This window comes from Somniosus microcephalus, unplaced genomic scaffold, assembly GCF_052327205.1.
Source record: "Somniosus microcephalus isolate GS21.2 unplaced genomic scaffold, FLI_Smic_1.0 unresolved_chr4, whole genome shotgun sequence".
NCBI classification, from domain to species: domain Eukaryota; kingdom Metazoa; phylum Chordata; class Chondrichthyes; order Squaliformes; family Somniosidae; genus Somniosus; species Somniosus microcephalus.
Window position 1 is genome coordinate 14,323,549 of NW_028225182.1, and position 18,882 is coordinate 14,342,430.

At 43.0% G+C, this 18,882-nt stretch overlaps 1 protein-coding gene across 1 annotated transcript; it reads left to right on the forward strand.

Moving 5' to 3' along the window:
• The first annotated feature begins 13,628 nt into the window (after nucleotides 1-13,628).
• On the forward strand, nucleotides 13,629-18,777 carry LOC147089714 (putative G protein-coupled receptor 139). The gene is made up of 2 exons (XM_085977098.1): nucleotides 13,629-13,777; nucleotides 17,258-18,777. Exons 1-2 carry the CDS (start codon nucleotides 13,681-13,683, stop codon nucleotides 18,151-18,153), a joined length of 993 nt encoding a protein of 330 aa, XP_085833224.1. The 5' UTR covers nucleotides 13,629-13,680; the 3' UTR covers nucleotides 18,154-18,777.
• Nucleotides 18,778-18,882: the final 105 nt, after the last annotated feature.

Sequence of the window (18,882 nt, forward strand, 5' to 3'; positions counted from 1 at the left end):
TTCGTGAAGTTTCTAAGGTAGTTTGATTTGTATTGCTTGAATGTGAAAACCAAGCTGTGCTTTCGATTGGTCATATTTGTCAGCACTATCCTGAGCAGATCCCACCTTTAATGTCCGTGTGTAATTGAGACACGGACTGCAGAAGTTGGTTATAACAGGTGTTTACTGAATGGAGACAAAACTGGAACTACTATACAAAGTTAATTCACAGGCTTATATACAGGAGTGGTCACTACTGGTACTGCAGTATACAGGGGCTGCAGAATATAGTTCCTTCTTCAAGGTACATACAATACAATTCCTCCCCTTTTAGCGAAACAGTACATACCATTCGATTAATAATTAAATAACATATTTACAATTACAGTTGCTATATACATTAGCTGAAGTTAATCAATTATAAATTCAGTCTTTGAGGAGCCTTCCTGATTATGTCCAGATAACGCCTCTTTGGGGTATCAGGTTCTTCTGGCAAAGTTGATTCGGGATCAATGTCGTTGCTTGGTTTGTCTGCTTCCAATATCACCGATTCTGAGGTAGATGCAATTGGTACTTCGGTTTCATCGCCAGGTGTATAGGATCGTGGTGTAGATTTGATGTTTTCCAGTGACTCTAGAATCTGGTCAGCATGGCGTCTTACAATGCTCTCTCCAACGTCCACGGTATACATTAGAGGTCCTTGCCATGTGCAGATCGTTCCTGGCTGCCATTTCTCTGTGCGGTAGTCCCAGGCCAAAACAAGTTGACCTATTTTGAAACTCCTGGTTGGCCTTTCATTCATATTCTGAAACTGTCTGTTCTCCACATCTCTTCTGATGTTTGTCTTAACCAAATCCAAGTGGCATCTTAGTCTTCGATTGAAGAACATCATGGCTGGAGTTTGGTTGGTAACCGCATGTATCGCATTCCGGTAGGCAAACAAGAAGTTATCCATCTTGTGTTGTAGGGGTATGTCTTCATTACACATTGCATTGATAGCCTTCTTGAATGTTTGAACGAACCTCTCAGCCAATCCATTGGTGGCTGGATGATATGGGGCGGATGTGTAATGCTTAACACGATTGATCTTTGAGAACCTCCGGAACTCTTCAGACACAAACTGTGGTCCATTGTCGGAGCAAATCTGTTCAGGCAGCCCATTTCTGGTGAATATGGTTCGTAAGACTGTGATCGTTTTTTCTGTGGTGGTTGAGGACATTTTTATTACCTCTGGCCACTTTGAATGTGCATCCACCGCAATTAAAAACATCGAGTCCATAAATGGACCAGCAAAATCAATGTGTACCCTTTGCCATGGAGATGAGGGCCACACCCATGGATGTAGAGGGGCTTTTGGCGGGGAGTTTTGGACCTTCTGGCATCCTGTACAGCTCTTGGTCATCTCTTCGATTTCTCTATCAATTCCCGATTCCCACACAAATGCTCTGGCTAAGTTCTTCATTTTTACCCCTCCCAGATGACCCTCATGAAGCTCATTGAGCATTCTATCCTTCAATTTGGGTGGAATTATTGTGCTGGATCCACACATCAAGGTTCCTCGGCACACTGACAGCTGTTCTCTTCTCGGCGAAAATGCTGGCAACAGTGGTTCGCCATGTGCTGGCCATCCCTTCACCATTAAATCATAGACCCTGGAGAGTGTCGGGTCATTTCGTGTTTCCTTTACTATGTTTGCATTCGTTACAGGTAGACATTCGACTATGGTCGAGTGGGATATCTCCACAGGATCCACTGCAGGTGCTTCTTCCACCGTCGGCAACAGTAGGCGCGACAACCCATCAGCATTCCCATGCTGTTTAGTTCCATTGTACTCGATGTCATATTGGTATGACCCTAGGAAAAGGGACCACCTCCGTAGCCGTTGTGCTGTCATTATCGGGACGCCCTTCTTAGGGTTGAAAATGGAGACAAGAAGTTGATGATCAGTTAGTAGAGTAAATTTCTGTCCGTGCAGGTAGTGATTGCACTTCTTCACCCCCCACACCAGGCTGAGGGCCTCTCTGTCAATCTGGGCGTAGTTACGCTCGGCTGCAGTTAACGAGCGTGACGCAAAAGCTATCGGCCTCTCTGAACCATCAAGGGATTTATGTGACAGTACCGCTCCAAAGCCGTAGGGAGACGCATCACACGCCAGTCTTATCGGTAGTGATGGGTTGTAGTGAGCCAATACTTCGCTTGAAGTGATCAGGACTTTACACTTCTGAAAGGCCCGCTTACATTCATCGCTCCATTTCCATGCTACTCCAGTTTGTAGCAGGGCGTTCAGTGGGTGCAGAATTGTGGACAAATTCGGCAAAAACTTATGGTAGTAATTCACCAATCCGAGGAATGACCTCAGTTGCGACACATTTTCAAGCGCTGGAGCCTTAACTACCGCTTCTATTTTGTCAAGGGACTTATGTAACCCCTCTTCATCAATCACGTGACCACAACACGATATTTGTTTCTTAAAAAACTCGCACTTGGAGCGATTGGCTCGTAGCCCATGTTCTCTTAGTCTAGTGAGCACCTGCTCTAGGTTGGCAAGGTTATCACTGTCATTTTCACCTGTCATTTGGATGTCGTCCAAGTAACACTGAGTCCCCGGAATCCCTTGCAGGACTTGTTCCATCGCTCTTTGCCATATAGCCGGAGCTGATGCAACTCCGAATACCATTCGACTATACTGGTAAAGACCTTTGTGAGTGTTTCTCCTGAGATATTTCCTAGAGGATTCTTCAACCTCCATCTGCAAATAAGCTTGCGCTAGGTCAATTTTTGTAAAAGTTTCCCCCCAGATAGTGAGGCGAAAATATCTTCTATCCTCGTAAGAGGATACTGTACTGTGTGAAGGACTGGGTTCACAGTCACCTTGAAGTCCCCACAGATGCGAACCTTTCTTGGCTCCTCAGACTTATTGTTTAACGTTTTCTTCATGACAGGAACGATGGGTGTCGCCCACTCGCTCCAGTCTACCTTAGTTAACATGCCTGCATTCTCCAAATTCTCCAGCTCTGCCTCGACGGCTGGGCGAATTGCATACGGTACCGGTCTTGCTTTGAAAAACTTGGGAATTGCATTCTCTTCTATTTTTATCGACGCGGTTACGCCTTTAAGAGTTCCCAGTTCCTGTTGAAATACCTCTTTCGTGTCAGCCAAGATTTTTGACAATCGTCCAGGTGTGACGTCGTCATCCTTTTGCCAGCCACAGTCAGTGCCTGAATGGAGTGCCAGTTTAAACGTATCTTTCTGATCCATTCACGTCCCAATAACGGTGGTCCACCATCTTGCAGTCTGTACAGATACAATTTCTGTATTTCCTTGCCGTTGTATTCGACAGGCACCCTTATTTTCCCTCTGGGGTATACTTTCTGCCCCGTATATGTCTTCAAGACAATGGATGTGTCTTTCAAGGGTATGTGTGAGAATAGCCGTTCGTAGTCTTGTCGACTCATGATGGCCAGGGCTGATCCTGTATCCAATTCCATTTTGACTTGGGACCCTGCTATCGTGAGGGTGACCCAAATGGTCGGTGAACCTCTTTTGTGATTACGTTGTGTAGTTTGAGACAGCTTAGTCTCTTGTTCCCATATTCACTATCGCTCTTCTGGTCTTTGGAACTACTGTCTGTCATCTTTTGTACTTTCCTGTACTTTTCCTTAGTAGTCTTTTTGTTGTCGTTAGTCTTCTTCCCGGATCTGTAAACTCGTGCAATGTGTCCCATCTTTCCGCATTGCCTGCATGTTTTGTCCTTAGACCAGCAGTCCTTCTGGTCATGGGTTGTTCTGCCGCAGCGATAACATTTTTCAAATCCCCGTGTCATTTCATGGGTGCCGTATTCCTGTGGCTTTTGCTGTATTTCTGCAGCTCCTCTTGCTGCTGCTTCGTACGATACTGCCACGCTGAAAGCCTTATCTAGCGTCAGCTCTTTCTCTGAGGGTAACCTCTTCTGGGTTCCTTCACTCAGGAGTCCACAGACAAATTTGTCCCGTAGGGTATCACAGAATCACAGAAACCCCACAGTGCAGATAGAGGCCATTTCGGCCCATCGAGCCTGCACCGACACATATCCCACCCGATCCCCGTAACCCCTACACCAACACATATCCCACCCTATCCCCGTAACCTGCCAGTCCTGCTCTGAACTGGCAGTGCTTTGATAGCTTGCATAATTCCGTAAGGTAACCAGCATTGCTCTCATCTTTATGCTTATTTCTCTTGTGGAATTTAAATCTTTCTGCTATCAGCAGCGGTGTAGGATTTAGGTGTTCCTGTAGGATATGAACAAGTTCGTTAAAACTCTTCTCCATCGGTTTGACTGGAGTGATCAGGTTCCGCAATAGGCCATACGTTCTTGCATCCATTAAGTTTAGTAGTACCGATGCCTTTTTCTCATCGGCTACTTCATTTGCCTTGCAATATACTTCCACTCTTTCCACATACGTGGTCCAGCCTTCTATTGCATTATCGAAGGCAGTGATATTGCCAGTCTTCGGCATCTTGGAGATCTAAGATGGCGCCTCCCACGCTTTGCCTTCTTCCCCGATTGAACAAAATGGCACCTCCCCACGCTTTGCCTTCTTCCCCGCTGGATTAAGATGGTGCCTCCCGTGCGCTCTGTCTTTTCCGCTGCTGCCAGCGCTGTTGCTGGCGTTTTTATGCCTTGATGGCGACGTCCTATGGTCTTCGCGCACTTCCCCCCGCGCTGCTGCCAACGCTGCTCTCCGCAGTTCCCGTGGCAAACTGCAGCTCCTCGCGGCTTTCTGCGCTTCTAATTTATTTTTCTTTTATTTTAATTACTGTTCCCGTCGTCAGAGCAGACCCTATGGGACACTTCCCTCCCTGTTCTCGGGTCTGTACGCTGCCCGGCTTCGTAGCACCGGCCACGCCCTGTGTGCTCCACCCTCTCTCTCTCTCTCCTCTTCCCGACAATGCTGCTCGGCCCCGTTGAAAAGCCACCCGATCGAGCTCTAGCCCGCCGCAGCCCAGGAAGAATCAGTGTACTACCTGCCACCAGGCCGATTCACTGTAACACCATAGACTGGATAACCAAGCCCAGCTCTCGACAGCCTCTCCTGCAAATCTTCGAATTCGATGAATCAGAGGGCGGTTGCCCACGGTCGAAGCCCGTTTCTTCTGTTTGTTTTTGGGGGGGGGATTTCTTCCTTCTGGCTTCGACCTCTAATAAATTCGCTGCAAGGATGGATCCCCGTGAGGTGGTGCAGAACAGTAGGTAAGTTCGGATCTGTTCGTTGACAAAGTAATGTCCATGTGTAATTGAGACACGGACTGCAGAAGTTGGTTATAACAGGTGTTTACTGAATGGAGACAAAACAGGAACTACTATACAAAGTTACTGCACAGGCTTGTATACAGCGGTGGTCACTACTGGTACTGCAGTATACAGGGGCTGCAGAATATAGTTCCTTCTTCAAGGTACATACACTAAACCACCCACCACAACTGAAACTCTCATCCAGGACTTTTCATCTCCGACTTCAGGACTTCAGGACATCTTGAGTATTGTGTGCAGTTTTGCTCGCCTTATCTGAGGAAAGATGTTCTTGCCATGGAAGGAGTTCAGCGAAGATTCACCAGGCTGATACCTGTGATGGCAGGAATGACGTATGAGGAGAGATTGGGTCAGTTGGGCTTGTACTCACTGGACTTCAGAAGAATGAGAGGGGATGTCATTGAAATTAATAAAATGCTGACAGAACTGGACAGACTAGATGCAGGAAGTGTGGTGTATGTAACCTGTTCCACCTTAAGAGAACTTAAGCCTGGTCCACCTTAAGAAAGGTACTACTTTCTTTGGCTGCTGTATACGTAATACCGGTGGTGACCACACCGGTATATAAGCACAGTGTAATAATATTGTATTCAGTATAGTCCGACCTCCAACCAGTAAAGACCTGTTGAATTTACTCTTGTGGTCTGTGTAGTAATTCTCACTATAACACACAGACTTAACAGTGGCGACGAGTCCAATTCTTACCCTGCTGCAGTAATTTCCACGGTGACTTCATCCACAGACAGGACGTTGAAGAGAGGTTTCCACCCTCGTCACCTATGGGAAGACACGTCGAGCGGCAGGCATCGAGCAACCGGAGTGCAGAAGACATCCTGACCTCGAAGCCTCCATCAGCGACTGTCAGCTTCTTCTACTACCTCGTGGTGGGTAAGCCGGGCAGCGACGCGACAGAAAGTCAACCGCATTGGCTGTACAGACAGGGCTGGGATGATGGAGGAATAAGGGCAGTGAGGTCGATCGCGACCAGAGATAAGGGCCGGGCCGCTTTCGAGCGAGAGGCGCAGCGCGGGACATCGATCGCGACCAGAGATAAGGGCCGCATTCGGGCTAAAGGCACAGCGTCTGGGGAAACTGAAGGCGCGAGAGCTGTGGTGAAGCAGAGACAGCGTCGGGGGACGGGTGAAGACCGCCAAGCGCGGGAAAACCGCCATTTTGTGGGCGGAGGACGACGGCAAGAGCGGGAAGCCGCCATCTTAGATAACATTAAAAATACGATAAATTGCTACGATGCCTAAACATGGGAACATTAAAGCCTTCGACAGTGATATAGAAGACTGGGCTATGTATGTAGAACGCATACAAAACTATTGTAAGGCAAATAAAATTCCTGAGACAGATAAAGCACTAACATTACTAAACTTAATGGGTGCGAAGACATACGGGCAATTGAAAAACTTGTTATCACCAGATGAACCGGCGGATAAGACGTTCGAACAGATTGTTACTGTCCTAAAAAATCATCTTAGCCCCACGCCGCTGATGCTAGCGGAACGATTTAAATTTTACGATAGAAGACAGCGGCAAAATGAAAGCAATGCTGAATATTTGATGGAATTACGTAAGCTAGCAAAATATTGTCAGTTTGGAACGGGACTGACAGAGGCACTTCGAGATAGATTTGTGTGTGGTTTATTTAAACAGGATACACAAAGGCAAATGCTCGAGGAGAATGAGCTGTCTCTCGAGAAGGCGGTCACTATGGCAGCAACACATGAGGCCGCAGCGAGAGGCACGGCAGTAATGCAGCTACGGCCACCGGAACTAGGTACAAACAAATTGGGTTTGAGTTCTGTCAAATGTTATCGTTGTGGAAAGACAACGCACGATCAGAACCAGTGTTGGTTTAAAAACCAAGAATGCAGAACATGTGGCAGGTTTCACCACATAGCTAAAGTATGCCGGTCAGGAAAGAAGACCAGCAATAAAAAGTCACCGCAAGGAAAATATGCAAAGGTACACAAGGTGACAAAGAACAGTTTGTCTGAACAGAAGTCAGATTCAGACGCTAGCAGTAATGAACTGGATAGCTTAAGAATACACAACGTTGGTAAAGATACAGACCTCCAGACAATTAGGGTCACTCTTAAGATAGCAGGAGTCCAAGTAAAAATGGAATTGGACACTGGATCGGCATTGACGGTCATGAATAAGAAAGATTACAGAAGGTTATTCCAACATATTCCCTTACAGGATACGGAGATTATATTGAAAATGTACACGGGGCAAAGAGTGTACCCCATCGGAAAAATAAAGGTAGAAGTGGTCCACAAGGGCGAAGGAAGCCAAGTAATGGACTTATATGTGCTACCTGAAGGAGGTCCACCACTACTAGGACGGGAGTGGATTAGGAAAATGAATATGGACTGGCACTCCTTGAAAGCACTAACGGTAGATTCCGGGGAAACAGCTGTCAAACCTAAACGATTGTCCAGAATATTGGATGAGGCTAAAGAGGTGTTCCAGCCGGGACTGGGAACACTGAGAGGAATTACGGCAAACATCAAGATTGATGAACATGCACAAACAAATTTTTTTAAAGCCAGACCGGTACCCTATGCAATACGACCTGCGGTTGAAGCGGAGCTGGAAGCACTAGAACGTTCAGGGGTACTGTCTAAAGTAGATTGGAGTGAGTGGGCTACGCCCATTGTTCCCGTTATGAAACGTCCTGCGAACAATAAGCCAGGAGATCCAGGGAAGGTTCGCATCTGTGGAGATTTCAAGATCACCGTTAATCCGGTGCTTCACACGGTGCAGTATCCGCTTCCACGGATTGAGGATATTTTCGCTTCACTGTCTGGCGGGAAACACTTCACCAAGATAGACCTGGCGCAGGCGTACTTGCAGATGGAGGTTGAAGAAGAGTCACGGCAATACCTCATGATCAACACGCATCGAGGGTTGAACCGGTACAATAGGTTGGTTTTTGGTGTGGCATCGGCTCCAGCAATTTGGCAGAGGGCCATGGAGCAGGTATTACAGGGAATTCCAGGCACACAATGTTACCTGGACGACATTCTGATCACAGGTGATGGTGATGCACAGCATCTCGCTAACTTGGAACTGGTGCTCAACAGAATGAAAGAGTATGGACTTATGGTAAATCGGCAGAAATGTGAGTTCTTCCAGAAGCGGATCTCGTACTGTGGTCATGTCATTGACCGGGAGGGGCTTCATAAGTCTCCTGACAAGATAACGGCAGTTGTAAAGGCTCCTGCTCCGGAGAATGTCTCTCAGTTGAGGTCGTTTCTAGGATTAATAAACTACTACCATAAATTTCTGCCAAATCTATCCACGGTGCTGCATCCGTTGAACGCTCTTTTACAGAAAGGGGTACCATGGGACTGGGGCGAAAACTGTGAGAAGGCATTTCGCAAAAGCAAAGAATTGATCACCTCAGAGGAAGTGTTGGCTCACTTCAACCCGACACTGCCTATTCGGTTGGCTTGTGATGCTTCTCCATATGGTATTGGGGAAGTACTCTCACATAAATTGCCAAATGGCACGGAAAGGCCAGTCGCGTTTGCATCCAGATCATTGACCTCCGCTGAGCGCAACTATGCGCAGATCGATAGGGAGGCCCTTAGCCTTGTATGGGGAGTGAAGAAGTTTAATCATTACCTACAGGGCCAAACATTCACACTTCTGACGGACCATCAACCGTTGGTGTCCATTTTTAACCCTAAGAAGGGTGTTTCGGTGATGACAGCACAGCGTCTCCAGAGATGGTCTCTTTTCTTAGGGGCACATCAATATCAGATAGAATTCAAAGGTACGAAACAGCATGGCAATGCTGATGGCCTGTCGCGCCTGCCACTACCTGAAGATGAAGACACGATGGAAGTTGACCCAGTTGAGTTATTTCATTCGACCATTATCGAGTGTTTACCTGCCACCAACGCAAGTATTGAAAGAGAAACCAGGAACGACCCGACACTGTCCAGAGTCTACGAGGTGACAGTGAAAGGATGGCCAACACGGGGTGATCCTCTGTTACCGGCATTCTCGGCAAGGCAAGACCAGCTGTTCGTCTGCCATGGTGCTTTGATGTACGGGACAAGAGTGATTGTTCCTCCCAAGTTAAGGGAAAGAGTTTTAAAAGAACTACATGAAGGTCATCTGGGGGGAGTTAAAATGAAAAGTCTTGCTAGGGCTTATGTATGGTGGCCGGGTATTGACCAACAGATTGAGGAGTTAACGAAAAGCTGCGCTGGGTGTCAAAAAGTGCAAAATGCACCTCCGATAGCACCGCTACACCCATGGGAATGGCCTTCAGCCCCATGACAACGCGTACACATTGACTTTGCTGGTCCATTCATGGACTCCATGTTCCTAATCGCGGTGGATGCACATTCCAAATGGCCAGAAGTCATCAAGATGAATACCACTACTTCAGAAAAGACAATTGCGCTGTTAAGAACAATATTCGCAAGGAACGGATTGCCAGAAGAGATCTGTTCGGACAACGGACCACAGTTTGTATCGGAAGAATTCCAACAATTCTTAAAGAAGAATGGAGTTAAACATTATACCTCTGCCCCATATCATCCGGCGACAAACGGGTTGGCTGAAAGATTTGTCCAGACATTCAAAAAGGCTATTAAGGCCATGAATGATGATCAGATTCCGCTGCAACACAAGGTCAATAAGTTCCTGATGTCATATAGAAACGCCGATCATGCCATGACTAACCAAAGTCCTGCTATGATGTTATATAACAGGAGGTTGCGGTCCAAGTTGGACTTGTTAAAACCAAATGTGTGGAGGGAAGTGGAAAACAAACAGTTTCGGCATATTAACAGCAAGACCACTCAAACTTTCGATGTAGGACAACCAGTGATGGCAAGGGGCTATGGAAATGACAAATGGCAGTCCGGAACAACCCGGGCCAGACAAGGACCTCTGATGTACACCGTAGATATTGGTCATAATGTGATAAGGCGTCATGCGGATCAACTGGTAGAGTCGAGAGCAAGGGTCGAACCCATGGTTGTGACAGAGACAGCTGTGGAAGACGTTCATGAACCTGAAGCATCTACCTCGGCCGAGAATGTATTTGATGATGATGACACCCAATACATTGGCAACCAACTAGAGGAGGCACCTCAACAACAAGAATCAGAGACCACTGAAAGGCGTTATCCAAGCCGAATCAGAAAGCCTCCTGAGAGACTGAACCTTTGAACTGTTATACCTGAAGTTATATATGTATATATGTTATGTTTATTTGGGGATATGACTGTTAAGCTAAAAAGGGAGGATTGTGGTGTATGTAACCTGTTCCACCTTAAAAGAACTTAAGCCTGGTCCACCTTAAGAAAGGTACTACTTTCTTTGGCTGCTGTATACGTAATACCGGTGGTGACCACACCGGTATATAAGCACAGTGTAATAATATTGTATTCAGTATAATCCGACCTCCAACCAGTAAAGACCTGTTGAATTTACTCTTGTGGTCTGTGTAGTAATTCTCACTATAACACACAGACTTAAAAGGAAGGATGTCCCCGATGGTCGGGGAGTCCAGAACCATAGGTCACAATCTAAGGATAAGGGGTAGGCCCTTCAGGACAGAAATGAAGAGCAATTTCTTCACCCAGAGAGTGGTGAACCTGTGGAATTCTCCACCACAGAAGGCAGTTGAGGCCAATTCATTAAATATATTCAAGAATGAGTTGGATATATTTCTACAGGCTAAAGGGATCAAGGGGCATGGGGAGAAAGCAGGGACCGGGTACTGAAATTGGATGATCAGCCATGATCACAATGAATGGCGGAGCATGCTAAGGGGCTGAATGGGTTACTCCTTCTCCTATCTTCTATATTTCCATGTTTCTATGTTTCCAATATTATTGCAGTCGAATCTCTGCCACCCATCTCTGCACCAAGCAAGACACACTCCCGGCCACCTCAGAGTTTGCTATACTTTAATCACTTCTGGGATGCCAACATCTCAAATTTAAAATTTATATTATTGTATTTAGCTCCATCAGTGCCATCGTTCCTCCCTAGCTCTATTGACTAATCGAGTATTGCAACACACCCCAGAAATCTCCCAGCGTGTAACTCCCATCTCTTGTCCATTTCCTTTCCCGTCAGCTGTCTGGGATTCAGGTATGACATTCATTCATTAACAACAACAACCGCAGCAACAACTTGGATTTAAGTATTGCCTTTAACGTAGCAAGACGTCACAATGGGGCGTCAAAGGAGCGTAATCGCACAAAATTTGACACCCAGTCATACAGCGAGGTATTAGGACACATGGCAAAATCTTGTTCTAAAGTTAGATTTTTAGGAGCATTTTAATGAGAGAGTGGTAGCGAGGCAGTGTTTTAGGGAGTAAATTGCTGAATTCAGGGCTTAACTGCACCCTCGCCACCTCGCGCTGATCCTTTAATACATTGCTTCATAACCCCACTTTTGACTAAGCTTTTGGTCAGTTCTCTTATTATCTCCAACTTTGATTTGAAGTCTGTTCCCTTCTTGTCTGGGTGAAGCAGCAAGAGAGTGTTTTCTACATTACATGCACTTCCTAAAATAAGGTCTTGGTGCTGATGCAATGTTGATTCCTAGAATTAATATCCTCTCGTGGTCCTGGCACGGATTAGTCAGTCCCACAATGCAATGATTAATATTATATGGTAGAGGTAAATCAGTGCTTGTCAGTGAGATGGAGAGGCAAGTGGAAAGCGTACTACGAGGAACAACAGGTAACTCAGTGAGGTTCAGTGTGAAAGATGGGAGGTAAAACGGGTACTTCGCTCAACAGGCGACTCAAAGCAGGTCAGTGAGATGGGAGTAGTGTTATGAATAGTACTGAATCAAAAGGCGAGTCAATGCAGGTCACTGAGATGGAACGGTAGTGGAGCTCAGTATATGAATCAATGGTGGTCAGTGATGTTGGAGTGCATTAATAGGCTCAGTAGGTGACTTAGTGCTGGTCAGTGAGATGGAGGGGTAGTCAAAGGTGTAGTACTGAGCTGAATAGGCAAATCAGGGTCCATAGGCGATTCTATGTTTATTAGTGAGATGGAGAGGAAGTGGAAGATTTGGTGCGAATAGGTTCAATAGGTGAATATGCAGATCATTGAGGTTAACACACGGGCAAGGCAATAGCGTAAGGCGCGCCACTGCTTGTCAGAATGCTGAAGGTATATTGAATTGATGTGTACTGTACTGTATATCCGGCTGCTCCATGAAGGGGTCAAGTTGTCGTCATATATTTGGTGAACTAATTGATGCACCACAGGCCAAAGAGAAAATTGCAGAAGCAGAATGACAAAAGGTGACTGTTGGTCTTTCAGGGTAAGAAGTGGACAAAACAAATGGCAATAAGTGTCACATTTTCAGCTCGACAATATTACCAGGTCGGAAGTAGCTAAAGGTGTGAGTGGCACACTTTTTGAGATAATCTCCGTCCAATATCACTAAAGCCCTAAAATGTGGTAGAGCTATGGTGGAGTACAAACACTTGATCTGCTGGTCGCCAATCTCTCTCCCTATTAATTAATCAAAAATATATAAGTTGATATGAAATCAACAACACACAATCTCTATGATTTCTGCATTTAAATGCGGCCAGTGCATGTTACAATATTGCCTCCATTACAACAGTGAATTTCTCTTTACTTCTTTCTGGCCATCTTTTTTCTTTCTTTCTTACTTTCTTTCTGCACAACATACATATTATGACGGGTGTCGTCAACTGGAATAGATGTGAACCGCGATGAATGTATTTTATGAAAGAGGGGGCCCAGAATAAATGTTCAGATTATGGTTGATAAGGTCTTAAAACAGAAGGAGAATGCTGCGGATGCTGGAAATCTAAAATAAAGTTAGAACATGCTGAAAACAGACAACAGGTCAGGCAGCATCTGTGGAAACTGCATGCAGGGATTGGGGTGTGTGTTGCACACTGGGATTAACATTACATTTAACTACATAAGCTTTCTCTGTTTAGTTTTATGCTAATGTTCCTTGTTATGTTTGACACTCGAAAATGGAGCAGCTTTGTTATTTATAATATGTGATGATACTGGGGCATCCCAGTGAGTCCTTATAAGTTTATAAAGAAAAAGAACCAGTGGAAATTTGTGTGGGGATTATGAGACTCGTATGAATGTGTAGCATGTATCCTGGTCTGCAGAGCATTGTCTGATTGGGAATTTCGCTGTTCTTGTTAAAAGTCTTGTTGCGAAAGTTGTTGACTTCATCTGTTTGTTCAGTTACTGCAATTAAACCCAGTCACCAAGGGAGCCGATTTTCCGACCGGATGGGTTTACACTCCAATAAATAAGGGGACTCTTCTCATTGTGTCAATCAGAGAATTGCTCCCAGCATCAACACCAGCCAAAGAATCACCGATTCTACCCAAAAGTGACAAAATGTCTCTTGGTTTCCTAACCAAGCTCAAGATTCTATGGGTGATTAATGATATACAAATGAATTATTATCCCATCCTGGCTGCAGTCGGTGTCCCAGGTAAGTTACTACCTGGGTCAGGTACTTCAGGAACTGGAGAATAAAATAATGTGACATCGTATTCCCTCTGAGCAACTCTTTGTTTTATTACTTTCCCTGAATGATTCTTTCTTTCTTTCTTCCTTCGTTCCTTTCCTTCAGTTTTTATTTGTGTCTTTCATTCTTCCTTCTATTGTTACTTTCTTTCTTTCTTTCTTTCTTTCTTATGTCTTTCTTTCTTGCTTTCTTCCCTTCTTTCTAACTTTCTATCCTTCTTTCTTTATTACTTTCTTTCTTTTTTTATATCATATTTTGTTCCTACTTTCTTCCTTTCTTCCCTTCTCTCTTAATCTTTCATCATTACTTTCTTTCTTTCTAGTCTTTCATTGTTTCTTTCGTTGATTTTTCTTTCTCTTTTCCTTCTTTCAATTCTTTCTTTCTATCTATCTTTCTTCCTGCCTTTCAGTGTTTCTTCATGAATTACTTTCTTTCTTTCCTACGTTCGTTCCAGCATTCGCTCCTTCTTTCTTTCTTTCGTTCAGTCCTTCTCTCACTCTTTCTTTCTAACTGCATTACTTTCCGTCAATCTTTCTTTCTTTGTTTACAGCTGTCATAACTGCGTTTTGTCTTACTTTCTGTCACACTTTCTTTCTTATTGATTGATTTCCAACTTCCTTTCCATTGTGTGTTTCATGATGTCCCATAATGTTTGCTGTGAAAGATGATAAAGATATGAGAGCAGTATCTTTCTTCTTTCTTCCTTTCATCCATATTTTCCACCTTCCTTACTTACTCCATCTCTCTTTCTTTCTCTCTTTCTCTCTTTATCTCTCTCTTTATTTCTTCAGTACGTATTTTTTCTGCCTCTACGTCTTGCTTTCACTCTTTCCTTCTTTCTTTATTAATTGACTTCATTCCTTCTTTTTTAATTCTTTCATTGTGTTTCTCTATTTCTTTCTCTCTTTCTTCATTTCTTTCTAGTTTTATATCTCCTTTATTTCTAACAATCTCTGCTCATTTTCTCTCTTTATTTGTTCAGCATTAGCTTTGTTTCTTTCTTGATGAAGATGATAAAGGTATGAGAGTGATATCATTCATGTTTCTTCCTTTCTTCCATATTTCCACCTTCCGTCCATCCTTCCTCCATTCTTTCCTTATTTACATTTCAATCTTTCTTTACTACTGGCTGTTTTTCTTTCTTTCCTTCTCCCTTTCTTTCTTTCATTCTTTCCTTCTTTCTTGCTGTCTTTCTTTCTTACTTTCTTTATTCTCTCTTTCTCCCTTTCTCTCTTTCTTTCAGTATTTCTCCCTGTCTTTCGTTCGTTCCTTCTTTATTCTCTCTTTATTTGATCAAAACGTATTTTCTTTCTTTCTGTCTTTGTCTCTTGCTTCCTCTCCTTTCTTTATTATTTGATTCCATTATTTCTGTTTTCTTTCTTTCATTATATTTGTCTCATTCTTTCTATCTTTCTCACTTTCTTTCTTCCTTTCTTAACTAGCTTTCCTTCTTTCTCTCCATTATTTCTAACAATCTCCCCTCATTTCCTCACTCTTAATTTCTTCAGTACTATCTTTCTTTCTATCGTTCGTTCTAGCTTTCTATCACTCTTTCCTTGAATTTTTTTCCATCTCTCTTTCTCTCCCTCTCTATCTCTACCTCTCTCTCTCTCTCTCTCTCTCGTTCACTGTTCTTGGTTTGCCACTTTCTTTCATGAGTTTCATTTTGTCCCAAGTTCCAGATGTAGTTGTGAAAGACGCTATAGCAATGGCAGCGCTTCATTTCTTTCTTTATTTTCTAACTTTCCTTCTTCCATTCTTTATATTTTCTTCCTTTCTTTCTTTCACTGTTCTTTCTTTCTACCGTTTTTATTTTTTAATTATTTCCATCCTTTCTTCCTTCCTTCCTTCTGCCTAGCCTTCCTTTCTTTCTTCCTTTCTTCCTTTCCTCCCCTCTCTCTTTCTTTCTTAATCTTTTATTTCCTTTTTCTTTCTTTCCTTCTTTCTTTGTTTCTCTCTTTCTTTTTTATTTTTTATTTAAATAATTCTTCCTTTCCAACTTTCTTTCTATCTTTCTCTCTTTCTCACTTTCTTTCTTCATTTCGTTCTGGCTTTCTTTCTTTCTCTCCTTTAATTCTAAAAACCTCCATTCATTTTCTCTCTCTTTATTTCTTCAGCATTTGCTTTCGTGCTTTCTTTCTTGATGAAGATAATTAAGTTATGTGAGAAACATATTTGGTCCTTCCTCTCTTCCACATTTTCCACCTTCAGTCCTTCCTTCCTCTATTCTTTTTTCTTTGTTTCTTTTTTTACTTTCTGACTTTTTTTATTCTTACTTTCTTTCTTTTATTCTTCCTCTTTCTCTCTTTCTCTCTTTCTTTCTGTCAGTACTTCTCACTGGCTTTCTTTCTTTAGTTCTTTCTTTCCTTCTTTTCTGTCTCAATCTTCATTACTTATTTTCTTTCTTTCTGCCTTTCTCTCTTGCGTTCACTCTTTCCTTCTAGCTTTCTTTATTACTTGATTTCATTCTTTCTTTTATCTTTCATTCATTGTGTTTGTCTCTTTGTTTCTTTCTTGTTTCTTCATTTATTTCTAGCTTTCTTTCTCTACATTAATTCTAACAACCTCCCCTCATTTCTTCTCTCTTTATTTCTTCAGTGCTATCTTTGTTTCTTTCTTTCGTTCTAGCTTTCTCTCCCTCTTTTTTTGTAACTTTCTTCCTCTCTCTCTCTCACTCGCTCTCTTTCGCTCTCTTTTACTGGATTCCAATTTTATTTCTTTCATGTGTTTCATATTATCCCAAGTTCCAAATGTTGTTGTGAAAGACGCTATTGCAATGGGAATGCTTCATTTCTTAATTTTTCCTCTATCTTTCCTTCTTCAATTCTTTATTTTTTTCTTCCTTGCTTTCTTTTTCTGTCCTCTCTTTCTACCTTATTTCTTTCTTTCTTAATTATTTCCATCCTTTCCTCCATCCTTCCCCCTATCCTTCCTTTCGTTCTTCCTTTCTTTTTGCTTTCTTTCTTTCTACTTCCTTTCTTGTAAAGAAATGCGTCCTGACATCAGCCTTGAATGGCCTCGCTCTAATTGTAAGGTGATTCCCATGCCTCCAGATCTACCCAACCAGCGGTAACAGATTACGGCTATCTAACTTATCAAATCCTTTAATTAACTTAAACACGTCAGACGGATCACCCTTAATATTATATACTAAAGGGAATACGAGAATAGTCTGTGTAATTTGATCTCATTGCTTCAGTTAATTGAACATTAATGACTGGTTGAAAGCCCTATCGCCAGGATGCCCAATCACAGGTAAAATAATTAGATTCCCTCTCCGGAAGCAAAGACAAACAGCACATTGTTGGCACACTTCAGGTTATTGTGAATAAAGTTAATGCCCCTATGATATGACCAAATCCAAAATTTCATTGAAATAGCGCACAACTACTGTTGTTGGATGGTGTCTAGTGAATTAAATGCATATTTTATTTTTGCTCACAGTTAACGTGGTGACGATTAAGATCCTGTCTCGGGGAAAATGCGGTCTCTCCAAATGTGTCACTCGCTACTTGGTGGCCATGGCAAAGGCAGATCTAATGGTCGTTATCTTGGATCTGATACTAAGGCAGATTCCTATTGTTTATCGGGAAAACTTTTCTTTTTTGAGCTATATTAGAGTCTGTAATATCCACGCCGTCCTGCTTTATGCCTCCACAGACTGTTCTGTCTGGTTCACAGTCACTTTCACTTTTGATCGATTTGTGGCCATTTGTTGTCAGAAGATGAAATCGAAATACTGCACTGAGAAAACGGCGGTTATTGTTTTAGGAACAGTGACTGTGATTAGCTGTTTGAAGAACATTTTCTGGTATTTTCTATATTCAAATCAATATTGGCTTTCTAACACTCCCTGGTTTTGCAACGTGACGTTCGCTGTAGCCCATTCGCTGGTCTGGGCCTTCGTTGAATTAATAAACTACATTTTAACGCCATTTATTCCATTTCTTTTGATTCTACTGTTCAATGCATTGACAGTCAGACACATTTTAGTGGCCAGCAGAGTCCGCAGGAGACTCTGGGGTCAGAGCAATGGCGACAGTTCCAGTGACCCAGAGATGGAGAGCCGAAGGAAATCCATGATTGTACTGTTTGTTGTATCAGGGAATTTCATACTGTTATGGGTGGTGTTCATGGTCTGTTCTATATTGAAACGATTGGATTATTTGGGATATCCTGTCCCTTTGCCCACATTTGTACCTGAAATCGGCTTCATGCTCCAGCTCCTGAGTTGCTGCACAAACACTTTTATTTATGCAGTGACCCAGAGGAAATTCAGAGAGGAGTTGAGAAACAGGGTGAAGCAGCCCCTCGCAAAGATGGTCAAATTAATGAGATGAGAAGATCAAACACATTCTAACATTATCTTCTATATTTGTATCATATACTGTAGATTTCACTGTTGGGCTCGTTTAACGCATTATATATGAAATATATTTTACATTCTGGAACAATGTTAAAAGTAAGTGAACGTCATATTTCGGGGCCTTGTAGATATTTTTTGCAAGTACAGGACCCAGACAGGATGTATCTACAGCTGCTTTAGTCAATCCCATGCTGAGATCGCAGTCCAACGTTGTTAGGGGAATGAGTACTTGTCGTGATTTTTGTCCCAAAAATAGTCAAATCGCGTGAAATGTCCCAACAATCAAACGGTGTGCAGTTCCTCAGGGTTAAAAAGATAGTCATCAGAAAATAATTAAGTCAGTAGGTTGATTGCGACGTATATTAATCTCTGCCTCGTCACTGGAACAGAGAGTGAGAAGGAATCAATGTATCAATATTAAATTCCAGTCAGCCCGGGCCTTCGTTTCAGTCTGTTCTTGGTTTTTGTAAGTTTTCGGGCAGAAGTTGATCTGATTAAACTGAACATATTATATCACAATCAATGCTATATATGTTTCACCTTGTGTTGAATAAAGCAGATAGTGAATTGAAATAAAATACATTTTTCCCAGTGACAACTTAGTCCACCTCTAGGTAGACTTGATGAAAAATAGAGATATGTACAGTTTAATAGTGAATAACATTGCTCAACACCTGGGTACATGTGCAGCACATTCCATGGT